At 45.3% G+C, this 14657-nt stretch overlaps 1 protein-coding gene across 4 annotated transcripts in view; it reads left to right on the forward strand.

Moving 5' to 3' along the window:
- Positions 1–14373, forward strand: part of LOC134529224 (uncharacterized protein K02A2.6-like) — a 57045-nt gene extending 42672 nt beyond the window's left edge. Inside the window, exon 4 of one of the 4 annotated variants that reach the window (XR_010074501.1) lies at positions 14048–14373. Coding sequence is in view for 3 of the 4 variants with exons in the window: in XM_063363100.1 (XP_063219170.1) it covers positions 4553–6283 (1731 nt within the window). In the remaining variant the exon portion in view is untranslated. The other 3 variants (XM_063363102.1, XM_063363100.1, XM_063363101.1) reach the window with 3 other exon arrangements.
- The last annotated feature ends 284 nt before the right edge of the window (positions 14374–14657 follow it).

Raw genomic sequence — 14657 nt, forward strand, 5'->3', positions numbered from 1 at the left:
GTGGCGTGAACTAATGACGCCCTTCTCAATTGTTTGGGCATTGGGTTGGCCTGGGTTGACATGACACTTCACAGAGGCTCTCATTGGTTCTAGGACGCCTGAGTACTTAGGCTGTAATGCTGGCCTCCGCGGGAGTTCCAAGTTATTCTCGCGACAGTTATGAGTGATTCCTGGAACAGTTTCGAACAGATTCAGAGCAAAGGGAAGTGTGACATCGGCGAAGAAAAGGAGAGAGACCCCCCTCTGAGAGTGGCGTGACGCGGAGGTCGACTGGATCTCATAAGTGCAGTGACTGAGTGGTGCGAGACTGTGTGTGTAGACAAGCGCGAGGTAAGAGGCGAACCACTGTTGAGCCTAGCTCCAGTGAGGAGTGTTAACTGTGGAACTTGTCAGATATTGAGTGACTTGAGGATAAACATTTTTAAGTGCCAGTGATTTGAGATTGGACATTTTTAAGTAAAATTATTTATTATTATTGTAAATACTAGTAATCGGTAAAACGGTAGTTAAACTTAATTAGGCTATCCCTTACGAACCCAGTTCTTCCCACATTATAAATCTTAAAATTTTTGGTGTCAGAAGTGGGATAGCCCTAATTAAATAATTTACAAATATTTAATAGAGATTAAAAAAATTAATTGTAGTTTGGATTTTTGGTATTGAAATTAGTAGTGGTAGTAAAGTTAGTGTTAGTTTTGAGTAGGAATTTAGGTTAGCTCTTAGGTGAAATTATAGCATAGTATAGGACAGTAGTGATAGTGACAGATTAATAATGCATGTTGACAAGAAAAATGGCTGCCGGTGAACTTAGAAATATGTTTTTCTAAAACAGAGAAGGCCCAAGAAGAGATGAATATAAAATTGATAATTACCAAGAAGAGATGAAGAGCCAAATGAAGAATTGTCAAGAAATGGAGAGCCAAATTAATTCCCAAGAAGAGATGAAGAATGAAATTAAGAACTGCCAAGAAGAGATGAAGAGATATATGTAATGAACTCGTGGCTGCTCAAAAAGAATTAAAAAAGAGGATGGATGAAACCAGTATTCATTTGGAAGGGAGAGTGCAGTGTTTGGAGCAACATCTAGCAGAACATGAAGAACTGAAGAGTGCCGTCAGATGATCAAGGAAGCTACATCTGCTAAGAAACAGAGTAGTTATTCCGGAGACGTGAAGGTGGAAGGCGCAACTAGTCACCCAAAATTCAAGTTACCTACCTTTGACGGCCAATCGTCATGGGCTGTCTACAAGCGACAGTTCAAGGCAGCTGCTGAAGTGAATGGTTGGGACGAGGAAGAAAAGGCTACAGCACTTGTCTTGGCCCTGCGAGGATCTCCATTAGAGCTGCTGCAGACCATACCAGTTCCAGACCAGAAAGATTTGATGTATTAGTAGAGGCCCTTGAGCTGAGGTATGGCTACCAACACATGGGCTAGGTGTATAAAACAGCCCTGAAGACACGTCGACAGAGATCTTTATAAACCATCCAAGAATTCAAAGCCGACATCAAGCGACTCGTGTACGTCACCTACCCAGAAGCACCAACAGAGTTCCGCCAGCAGCTAGCCACTAGTGCTTTTATAGACAGGCTCAGAGATGCGGAGGTTCAGCAAACTCTTTGTTTGGTCCAACACAAGAAGATCTGCGAGGCCTTGGTCCATGTCCTGGAAATTGAGGCAGTATGCAGTGCCTCAAGAAACACAAGCATCAACACAAGGAAAGCTGGACTGGAGCCCTAAAGTGGAGCAAATGCCAGAAACACCACTAATGAAATAGATATTCTCAGGGCATTGAAGAATCTGCTGAATGATACTCGAGGTAACCAGATCAGAAGAGCAGGAGAATTCCCGCGGTGCTTCGTCAGCAATAAACCAGGACACATCCAGTGTGACTGTCCGACATGCAGGAAGACATTGCAGTAGGAAGAGAAACAGTAAGATCAACAGGAAAACATGCAATAGCTGGTGTGAGGGGGTATATGCCAGCTCTATAGGAAATGGTAACCCCTAGGGTTTTTCCTGTATCTGTATTTCGTAGAGGCCATGACAATTTGTTGCTTAATGGATGGATCAATTGCAGACAGTGTTTAGTTACTGTTGACACAGGAGCATCTGCATCTATAATTTGGACAGACATTGTAAGTAAAGAAAAGCTGAAGAGAACACCCTTCCCATATAGACTCAAAACAGCCACCGCAAACATTTCACCTGTGTATGGACAGCTGGATTTGGAGGTAAGGATTGGAACTTGAACATTATCACAGACCTTGTTTGTTGCTGATATCACAGATGAGGTAATATTAGGAGTGGACATCAAGAATCGATACTGATTTTTTATTGACATGGAAGGTCAGGTACTGCGTGTTAAAGATGAAGAGGTGGCCTTGTTTACCCCCGACCAATTAGAAGTCACTGTAATGCAAGTGGTAGTTAGCAAATCTGTTGAATTCCAGCAAACCATTAGCAGATAATATCAGCTAGGATTACGGGAGACCCTAGGGGCAACATGAGCTACCTGATAGAGCCAGATATGACATTAGGATTGAAGACACTCCTGGTCGCCCGAAGCATTGCACGGTTCGGTGAGGTTGTACCAATCAGGGTGGCCAACCTCTACTCTCGAAGAAGGGTTCTTGAACCAGGAGACCTAATAGCTAGCTGCGAACCAGTCTCTTGGGTAGGCCAATGTTGAGTTTTTCACCTGTTAAATGTGATGCGCAAACACTGAACCCAAATCTAGAGCATCTACTAAGGCGATGCCAAGATAATCTAACAGATGGGGAAATAGAATAAGTTACAGCTTTTCTTGTAAGCAACCGGATGTCTTTTCCTAAGGGGATTCTGACCTTGGGAGAACAAGCCTGGTCTACCATCGCATCAACACAGGTGATGCAGAGCCAATCCGACAAGCACCATGGCGGCTGCCTCTAGCAAAACAGGAGAAGTATAGAAGTTGATCGTGGGTATGATGGAGGGTAGTGTAATAGAACCATCAGCGAGTCCTTGGGTTTCCACAGATGGCCAACTGAGGTTCTGTGTGGACTACCGGAAGCTGAATGACATCACCAAGAAGGACAGCTACCCTCTCCCACGTATCAATGACACACTTAATACACTCTCTAGCACCAGATGGTTCTCTACACTGAACCTGAAGAGTGGTTACTGGCAAGTTGAACTACACCCAGAGGATAAGGAGAAGACTCAAGACAGGTAGTGGGCTGTTCCAGTTCATTGTGTTACCATTCAGGATATGTAGTGTTCCTGCAACTTTTGAGAGATTGATGGAACTTGTTCTGCATGGCTTGACCTGGAAAACATGCCTAATATAGCTGGACAACATTATTGTGGTAGGGAATACAGTGGAGGAACATTTGAGAAATCTCCAGGATGTATTCGACAGCTTCAACGTGCCCAATGTAAGTTAGGTTCTAAGAAGTGTTTCTAGTTTCAGCATGAGGTAACATTCCTGGGCATATTGTATCACAGGATGGATTGCGAACAGTTACTGAGAAGATTTGGTCTGTTAAGTAGTGGCCTCAATCTAAAAATAATTATGAAGTTAGAAGTTTCTTGGGAGACTGTACCTACTATAGACGGTTTGTACTTGGGTTCTTGACAATCGCAAAACCATTGCATCAGCTAACCGAGAACAAGAGAAAATTTATTTGGACTTCAACATGTGAGACTGCCTTTCAAGACCTCAAGGAATCCCTGTGCATTAGCCCCATACTTGCCTAGCCCTATCAACATGGAGAGTACATCCTCGACACAGATGCAAGCAGAGATGTGTTGGGTGCTGTACTTTCCCAGGTTCAAGATGGAAATGAACAAGTAATAGCATACTACAGCAAAGTTTTATCTAAGCCTGAAGGCAACTATTGTGTCACAAGACAAGAATTCTTGGCTGTAGTGAAGTCTCTGCAACATTTCCAAAAATATTTATGTGGAAGAAAATTCCTTTTATGCACTGATTATGACACACTTAAGTAGCTACTACAGTTTAAGAATCCAGAGGGACAACTTGCTAGGTGGATTGAACAGATACAGCAATATGATTGTCGGATAGAACACAGGAAAGGCCAAATTCACAGCAATTCAATGCCCACTCCTGAAAACCTTGCAAGGTAGACTGTAACCATTGCAATAGGGTGGAGAAAAATTAGGGGATCGAAGATGTTGTAGTGTAGTCATGAAGTTGGTGCCACTGTAAGACAGTTGTGATGATGGTGTCATGGAGCTGGGATAAACACGGAGTGGTAACAGATAATAAATAGAATAGAAGCAGTGTATGTGATATTATTATATGTCTGCCCTTACCCTGAATGGGCACTACAACATGGCGCAGTCGGTAGGATCAATAGTAAAAGACCATTGTATCAAGAAGAATAAATAACACAGTGCCGAATAAATGGAAAGTGCGGGAGGAAACAAAATAAATGAACTCGTGAACCTAAAGTAACAGCACGGATTAATATGTCGATAAGACAAGAACAAGAAAAAAACAATCTATAAAAAGTGAACACCAGGCTACTGCAAACGTCACATAACCTCAACATGGCGGGAACTGTTAATTTGCCAGATGCATTGATACTTTCAGGAAACGTGGCAGCACACTGGAAAACCTTCAAACAAAACTTTGAGATTTATATTATTGCCAGTGGAAACGATAACAAACCTGATAATATCAAAATAGCTCTCTTGCTAAACATTATAGGTCAAGAAGGTGTTGATCTGTACAACACATTCAATCTTAACAATGAAGAGAAAACAAAGTATGATAAGGTGATACAAACATTTGAACAACACACAACCCCCAAAAAAAATGAAGCATTTGATCGATACATTTTTAATCAGCGGTGCCAAGCTGAAGGTGAAACTATTGACCATTTTGTCACTGATCTGAAAAGACTGGCTAAATCATGTTCATTTGGGGACCTCGAAGAATCCCTGATTCGTGACAGAATCATTGTGGGAATAAGTAGTACCACGCTGAGGGAGAGTCTCCTGAGAATAGAAGATTCAACACTTCAGCAAGTAGTCAACCATTGTCAGGCATCAGAGAGAAGTCGGGAACAAGCAACACAGATGCAACAGGGCCAAGGTAGGACCAAACAAACTGGTGGAGAAGAAACAACCTCAATTCCAGTTGATGCCGTTGCTCGAGGAAAATATAACCCTAAAAGAACAATTAGGACAACTATGCAACAAGACAGTCAAAAACAACACGTACATGAACGTGCGAGATACTATGAACAACCAAAACATCTTCAAAGCATTTCAAATTGCTCATATTGTGGCAGAAAACATCCTCCAAGACAATGTCCAGCTTATGGCAAAAAATGCTCTGCATGCCAGAAATATAATCATTTTGCGGCTATGTGCCGAACAGAACAACAAATCCACGAAATTAGTACAAATGAACATTATAGTGAGAAAAATAATGATAGTGAAGAAGACGTTGCATTTATGTATGGAATTGTGGCTAAACAAGAAAAAGAAATTGACTCATTGAGGGCGAAACCAACAAAAGAATGGAGACAGGATGTATGGGTAGAAAACAAAAAAATCAATTTTAAACTGGACACTGGAGCAGCTGTTAACACTATACCAAGCGAGATATTTGATCAAATAAGACCAGAAGTGAAAATTAAGCAGACAAACATAACACTGGAAGCATTTGGTGGATCTACAATTAAACCAGAAGGAACTGTCACACTCAAATGTGAAGTGAAGGGAAGAAAGGTAGATTTGAAATTTGTTGTGGTAAATTTACAGACAACACCACTACTAGGTTTAGAAGGATGTGAACAGCTTGAACTAGTGAAGAAGGTACAGTCAATTGTGGCAGAGCCTACAGACAGCATTAAGAGAGAGTTTGTGAAAAACAATTCTAAAATATTTCAAGGCTTAGGTAAGTTTCCTGGCATATACACAATTAAGATAAGAAAAGAGGCTAAACTAATTAATGAGCCCCCACACAGGATTCCAAGTTCAATGAAGCCAACTTTCAAAAGAACTCTTGAAACAATGGAAAAGAGAAAAGTGATTGAAAGAGTAGAAAATCCAACACTGGAACATTGCATTAATCAGTTAGTAACTGTAGAGAAACGAAATGGGGAACTAAGGTTCTGCCTAGATCCACAAGAGCTAAACAAAATCATTGTCTCAGAACATCATCTAATTCCAACCGTGTCAGAAGTGGCTGAAACATTGGCTTTTAATGAGTATTTTACGGTGTTGGACTTAAAAGATGGGTATCATCAAATTGAGCTGGATGAAAAATAAAGTAATTTGTGTAGCTTCTCAACTCCGTATGGAGTATACAAGTTCAAAAGACTTCCTTTCGGCCTTATCTGTGCTAGCGAAACTTTTCAAAAACAAATGGAAGGCAACTTCAATGATATTCCCAATGTGATGGCATATCAGGATGATCTCATTGTATATGCAAAATCAGCAGAAGAGCATGATAAAGCCTTGCAACAAGTACTTCTTAGGGCTGAAGAGAGAAATATCAAGTTTAACGCAAGGAAAGTGCAGTATAGAAAAAATGAAGTTACATATATAGGCTTCAAATTTAGCAAGCAAGGAATGAGTATGGACCAAGATCGAGTAAGAGCATTAGTCGACCTCAAAGCTCCAGCTTCGAAAAAAGAGCTCCAACGATGTATGGGAATGTTTAACTATGTTCGACAATTCATTCCGCATATGTCTACCATAACAGCACCCTTGCGGCAACTTTTATCAGACAATGTATGCTATCAGTGGCTACCTACACATGAAAATGCTTTTAATGAAATTAAAACTTTGATATCCAATGCACCAGTATTGGCAAACTTTACACCATGCAAAAAAATAGTGATTCAATGTGATGCCAGCAAGGATGGATTAGGGTGTGTGTTACTGCAGGACCAACAACCTGTAGCCTTTGCATCGTCAAGCATGACACAAGCCGAACAAAACTATTCACAGTCAGAGAAAGAGATGAGAGCCATTGAGTTTAGCCTGAAAAAATTTCACAATTATGTGTATGGGTATAAGGTCACAATCATGACGGACCACAAACCACTTGTTGCTACAATGAACAAGCCTGTACACAAAATAGGTTCATCAGTTCTACGCAGACTGAGGCTAAAAATACTAAAATACAACATAGAGGTAAAATACTTACCTGGACCTCAAATGTACATTGCAGATCTACTGTCCCGGTCATATCTCTTAGGTCCTACTGAAGAGGACCCAGAAATGAAAGAACTAGTTCATGAACTAGTTAGGCATTTACCCATGTCTGAGTCAAAGAAAGAACTCTTTATCAAGACCACAGAAACAGATAATGAACTTTCAGCTCTCAAGGACATGTATGGCAAGGGTTGGCCTGAACATAAAAAACAAGTGCCAGAGTGCATTAGGTGGGCATGGCCTATGAGAAATGACATTTATGTGGACAATCAGTTGCTCTTTTACAATGACAAACTCATTGTACCTCAAGCACTGAAGAATCTTATTTTGAACCTGTTGCATGAAGGTCACAATGGAAGGGACAAGACTATAGCCAAAGCCAAAACATGTATTCAGACATTACAAGATGGGTGAGTGGATGCCATATATGTGAGAAATATCAATCAATGAAGAAGAAATCACCAATGATTGCACAAGAGATTCCACAACTCCCTTTTGAGAAGGTTTCAGTGGACATTCTGGATAATGCAGGCAAGAACTACTTGATTGTTGTTGACATATTCTCAAAGTGGCTGGAAATAATACCAATAAATCATAAGACAGCAGAAAATGTTTGTGATAAACTGAGGGATGTGTTCTGCACGCATGGCATTCCAAGAGTAATTAGAGCAGACAATATGCCCTTTCTATCGCAAACGTTTGCGAGGTTTGCACGGACCTATGACATTGAATTGAGAACATGTAGTCCGCACTATCACAGAAGTAATAGCCTGGCAGAAAAGGGATGTCACACAGCAAGGAAAATACTAAAGAAAAGTATGGAGCAGCAAAAAGATTTTAGAGATCTGCTAAGAGAGTACAGAAACACGCCACTGTCAAGCTTAAACATTTCACCGTGTCAACTACTAATGAGCCGCCAGATAAGAACATTATTACCAGTGACAAGTCAAATGCTTCAACCCAAAGTTGAAAAAGACGCACATAAAAAAATGATATTAAATCAAGAACGGTGCAAACAACAGTATGATAAGACAGCCTTAAAACAGGCTAGCGAGTTTAGAGAAGGAGACAAGGTGGTGATAAAAACAAATAAGAATGCACAGTGGGAACCTGCTACAGTTGTAAGGATACACGACGCTCCACGATCCTACGTTGTAAGGAACCAGAATGGAAGAGAAGTGAGAAGAAATGAAACACACATAAAAGCGTCTTCAAAAACAGAAGAAAGTGAAAGACATCAAGAAGTCATATTGCCAATAAACAGCGAAGAAAAGAAAGGAAGAAGTAAAGAACATCACAGGAGAGCTCAGGAAACATCAGACGGTGTAACAAATGGTTTTGCAGGCTTCGAAGTGAATACTTATAAAGACCATGTAGTGAATGATGAAAATGGTAGTGCAAATAGACAATCATATAAATTTAGTTTAATGGAAGCTGACAGGAGTGTAGGGTGCACTAGAATGCAAGATACTTCTATCAAACCAGCTGGTGTTAACAGAACAACAGTAACAAGATCAGGGAGAGTTATAAATCCTCCCAAGAGGTTGAACATGTAATGTATGTACAGTGTATTTGACAAACAACTTTGAAAGGGGAGATGTTGTAGTGTAGTCATGAAGTTGGTGCCACTGTAAGACAGTTGTGATGATGGTGTCATGGAGCTGGGATAAACACGGAGTGGTAACAGATAATAAATAGAATAGAAGCAGTGTATGTGATATTATTATATGTCTGCCCTTACCCTGAATGGGCACTACAACAGAAGATGTTCGGCGAACAATGATAACTAACGGGGAAGAAAAATGGAATAATGCCAGCTTAAAAGCAGCACAGCAGCAAGATCCTGACCTGGCACCTATTATAAGCTGGTTGGAGAGTGGTACTGGATGTTCAATATGGCATGAGATCTCCAGTGACTGAAGGGCTGTGACAGCTTAACTGGGCACAGTGGGATTCCTTGAGGATGGTGAATGAGCTGCTAATGAGGGCATGGGAGAGTCCAAATGGAAAAGTAGTTACAACACAGCTACTCCGTCAAAAATGTCTAGTGGCAGAGGTGTTGAAAGAAATCCATGATGATACCTCTGGTGGTAATCCAGGGGTGAACAAAACTAGCCAAGATCAGTCAAGGCGTAGAGGTGTCAATAGGATGTAAAGGCTTGGTGTAGACAATGCGAAGCATGTGCGGCTAAAAAATGGCTACAACACCGGAGTCGTGGGAAAATGAGGGCCTACAATGTAAAGGCCCCCTTTGAGGACTTAAGATGGTAACCGGTATATTCTGGTAGCAATGGATTATTTCAGTAAATGGCCAGAGGCTTATGCACTTCCTAACCAAGCAGCCACTACCATTGCGGATGCAATAGTCAACAACTTAATTTGCAGATTTGGGGTACCAATGGAGCTACACTCGGACGAAGGCCGCAATTTCGAGTCTACAATATTTCAGGAGATGTGTCGGTTGCTGAGAATAAATAAAACCAGGACTACAGCCCTACATCCTCAGTCCGATGGCATGGTGGAGAGGTTCAACATAACTCTGGAGGAACACCTTGCCAAGGTTGTGGCCAAGCATCAACAGGATTTAAATCAACACATCCAGTTGTTCCTGATGGCATATAGATCTTCCATCCATGACTCCACTGGGCAGACCCGTGCAAGTATTGTTTTTGAACAGGAGTTGAGGCTGCCCTGTGATGTCATGTTCGGTTGTCCTTGCAGGAAGCCGACCAGCACCACTGAATATGTGAATTGTCTAGAGAAGCGAATGATGCTTATTCATAAAGAAACTCGCGAAAATCTTTGATTAGCGATGAATCAAATAAAGATGAGGTACGACCTGAAGGCTAACTCAACTGGATTTCAGGAGGGCAATTTGATGTGGCTGTACAACCTGCAGTGAAGGAAGGAAAGGTGCACTACAAGCAGCATGGGAAGGCCTGTATGAAGTCTTGAAGCGGCTAAATGATGTGGTCTACCGGATCCAGATAGGAAAGAGGGGACGGATGAAAGTGTTACATTTGGACCAGTTGAGGGAGTATGCTGGAAGGGGTGCATTACTTGTTCGGGGTAGTGTTTTGAACGCAAACCGGACTGCGACACAAACCAGGTTCTGAGCTGGCTGGCAGCCCTGAAAGGCCACTGGCATCATGCGCGTGTCACGTGGCCTCCACTGACGTAAGGCATGCCACGCGTGCCTGGCCAGATTACAAGGGTCGTCGCTACCCCCGTCCCTCCTCCGCTCCCCGCACATCGTCCTATCTCATCACCATTATCTATCACTGAGCGGTCTTGGGAATTCTGCAAGCCGCCGCGTAAAGTGGTATGAACTAATGACACCCTTCTTGACTGTTCAGGCGTCGGGTCGGCCTGGGATGACGCCACATGTCACAGCTGCTCTCATCGGTTCAAGAAGGGCGCCGTAGTACTTAAGCCGCAACGCCGGCTTCCGAGCAATTCCTGCGACAGTTCCGAGCGGATTCTGAGCGAAGGGAAGTGCGACATTAGCAAAGAGGGTTAGAGACCCCCCCTGAGAGTGGTGCCATGTGGAGTTCGACTGGATCGCAAAAGTGCTGTGACTGAGTGGCGCGAAATTGTGTGTGTGGACAGGTGCTAGGTAAGGGGCGAACTACTGCTAAGCCTAGCTCCAGTGAAGAGTGTGAACTGCAGAACTTGACAGACATTGAGTGACTTGAGGATAAACATTTTTAAGTGCCAGTGATTTGAGATCTGACATTTTTAAGTAAAATTATTTATTATTAATGTAAATATTAGTAATCAATAAAACTAATAAAGCTTAATTGGGCTGTCCCTTACGATCCTAGTTATTCCCGCATTATAAATCTTAACAATTTGTTATTTACATGGAACAAATTTTCGGGAGTCCTGGAATGGGAACTTAATACAAAGGTGGGCATTTAAGTTTCTGGATGAGCATCATGTTTAGTAGGAATGGTGTTAAACACTGGCATTTTTTTTAATTTAAAATATTTTGCACCAAACCTTGGTAAGAGAGTGTAGGTAACATATTCATAGTTTTTTAAAGTTTTTATGACATCTTGAGGCAATAAGCTAAACTACTTGTTCTTATTTCATGCAAAATGTTAAATAAAAAATATTTTTATACCAACTTGGTATTATGGCTATTAGCTAAGTTGCCAAGATGTTAACATAATGCTTAAAAATTTATTCCTCCTGTGTAAATTGAATTGAATACCTAATAGCATCGTTGACCACATCATTATTGCACATGCCAGGTCATCATTTTTCCATAACACCAAGTCCTTCACTTATTTAACTTGTGTCAAATGTTATAGTTATTCAGTTGATTTCTAAACCCTGAAGATGCCAGCTGCAATGCAGAGCGAAATGGCAGTACAATCTACCACTTTGACGTGGCTCTACTGCTTGAACCAAGGTAGTTAACATTGTATTTAAATTTCTCACAGAGTTTATGGAAAAGATGTGACCTAAGATGTGTGAATACTTAAAGAAGTACATACATTATTTTTCCTGTTGATAAATATCATGTGGATGTCATTACTGTAATTCAACTTTTGGCTGCCTCATCAAAAATACTAGTTTTGACCAGACCATTGATGTCTTCATTTGCAAAAGCATCACAATCTAAGATAGTTTTGATGTGGAAAAAGTGGGATCTACTAATGAACTTTATTAAATTGACGTCATTCCAAGTGCTCCCTTCGCTCGCACAGGTCGTTATGTTCCCTCGTCGCCTCACCAGGGTGGGGGGAGTAGTTCACGGCTTGAGGAGTCCTGCTGCGCTTGGGAAGCGGGCTCCAGGTGACGCGCAGCGATGCAGAACGCGGCAGTCGAGCTTCAGACCTGGACCAGGCAAGTTGTGTGTCGCGCCTCGCAAGTGAACAGTTCCGCCGGTAATTGAGCAGCTCCGCCCGCACCAGGCCACCACCTCTACCGATCCAGCTCCCTGCCAGCCACGTGGCGACGTCACGACCCCGAGCATCTCCTCTCTACCTGTGAATTGGCCCACAGAGTCTAAACTTAGGCTAGTTGGCGCCCTCAGCGACGGCAACATCGTAGCAGGGACCGGTAGGGCGACAAATGGCGCCCAGCTAGTGTGGCTACCAAATTTTAGGCAAATCAAATACAAATTCAGTTTGCTAGAGACGTACAGCGCAAACCAGTGAAAAACGCGGGCGAAAACGGCATAACTTACAGGGTAGGGACAAAGGACTTCAGGCGCGCAGCACTAGACAGACAGGCACCGGGTAACGGGACCGGCCGGAGAAATAAGGTCACGGCACCCCCCACCTCAGCAGCACGCAGCCTCCAGGACACCAATTTTCCAACCCTCCACCCGCACGCCGAGCGCGCGCGAGAACGCCCGAGGATCACCGAAGCAACACATTTCACCACCGACCGCGACCGCGCAAACATCCGCGGGGCGAGGACGTGCGGACAAGACCGCTCGGACGATAGCGAAGGGAGCGCCCTCCCGGATCTGTCCGCGCCCGCCACCGACGCTGCGACCCGTCGTCCGAGTCTGACAGCCGCGAATCACGCCATGTACGCGGGAGCTGACGTAACCATCACCATGGAGGAACCCTGCGACCGCTGCGGATAAACATACACCAACAACAGCTGTGCTGGTGAGTACCCTCATATGTGCTGCACATGTCAGTTTCCGCACTTAAGGGCAGAGAGCAATCTCCGAGCCCCGACAGGCCCTCTGTGCGCCGCAAACAGGTGTCCGGGCCGCCATGACGAAGTAGCACATTGTCAACAGTGTGGGACTATCAGGCACCGCGCATGCGCGGACGCACTTGAGTTTGTAAACTTCCGCGACGGACTTTACCTATGTGTCGAGTGCGAAGGACGCGCACGTAGGCGACTGAGTGGCTCCCTGGCCTTAGTGAACCGCCCCCCTAGCGTACCTGTCACTTTCCCAGAATTCACGGGCCACGCCCACGACGACCTGCGTTTATTCCTAAGTGCCTGTGAAGAGAAAATAACCCGGCACAACACAGCGCCCGAAGACTGGACGGAGCGGGTCAGTGGACAGCTGCGAGGGGAAGCGTGCACTTGGTGGTCTCAGGCGGGGGGATACGATGTGGGCTGGGAAGACTTCTCACACCGGTTGGAGGCTCGGTTCAACGACGCGCGCACCCAGAACAAATGCCGCAGTGAACTGTTCAGCCTCGCACAAGAGAGTGGGGAGAGCGTGGAGGCGTTTGTTTATGGCAAACTCTGGCTTTACCGCCGCCTTTCACTCGGGGGCCGCGCCGACGACGTGCTCCCTTTCATCGTAGAGTTGGTGTCTCCCGAACTACGCCCATTCTTGCGTGGGGTAGTTGCGCACAGACTTGAAAACTTCCTCGCCCGAGCCAGGGACATAGAATACAATCTGATGGCGCACCGACGTACCAAAAACATCGCGACGCCGCGCCCAACTCCGCAAACTCAGGAGGCGGTGCAACCAGAGGACGCGCAAGCAGTTCCGTACGTAGAACAGCCGCCTCCAAGAGATAACTACCGACCTTACACTCAGCCCCGGGGAGGGGGGGGAGCGTCACAAACCAGCCCGCCCAGCCGGGCCGCGCAACAACCGCGCCGCGAGGAGCGCCGCGGCGGACCATAGGGTGCCCAAGACATTCGCCCGCCTCGCTGTCGCTACTGCCCCACGGCGGAAAACCACTGGCAGAATGTGTGTCCGACACGCGAGGCCATCTGGCAGGCGCGAGGGGGGGAGGCCATACATCCGGGAAAATCCGTCTAGGGAGCAGTGACATCGCTGGCCACCGCCCCCCTACCCTTCGTCCAGCCCCGCACACGCGTGCACCACCACGGCCACCAGGTCGCGGTGACGCCCCACCCAAGCGCACCATGTTACAGGACATCGGGGAGCAACACCTCCCTCCAAGAAGCGACGCCGCTCATCGGGCGTCGGCGTCGCCCCCGCCCGCAGCTGCAGGGCCCGACGAGGCACCGCTCTGTCCATCAGGGACCACTGGGGACGGCCCGCCTCATCTGTTTGCGGCCCACCCCAGGTCGCCGGCGAGCGACGCCGTCCACCAGGCATTGGCGCCGCCCCCGCCCGCAGCTGCAGGGCCGAGTCGGTCCAAAACCCGCCTGGGCCGAATGGGGCCAGAGGCCGCGGAGCTGATCCGGATCCCAGTAGAGCTGAATGGGCAGTCCATAGCCGCGCTAGTGGACACCGCAGCCACACACAGTTATGTCGCAGCCAACCTCATTCCTGAGGGGGACCTGGTGCCGGAGGTCAACACCATCCAGCTGGCCACGACTGGGCGTGCCCAGGTAAGGATTGGCATTAGAGACATTGTGAGCTGCACCAGTGCCCTTGTTGTACGGGACCTTCGTGATAACCTCATCCTGGGGCTACCCTGGCTGGTGCAAGAGGACGCCACTGTTGAGGTCCGCGCAGGGAGGATCCATGTGGGGACCAGGGGCCGCCGAACTGTATATGGGCTGAGACACACCCCAC

Source organism: Bacillus rossius, chromosome 2 (genome assembly GCF_032445375.1).
Source record: "Bacillus rossius redtenbacheri isolate Brsri chromosome 2, Brsri_v3, whole genome shotgun sequence".
Taxonomy (NCBI): Eukaryota; Metazoa; Arthropoda; class Insecta; order Phasmatodea; family Bacillidae; genus Bacillus; species Bacillus rossius.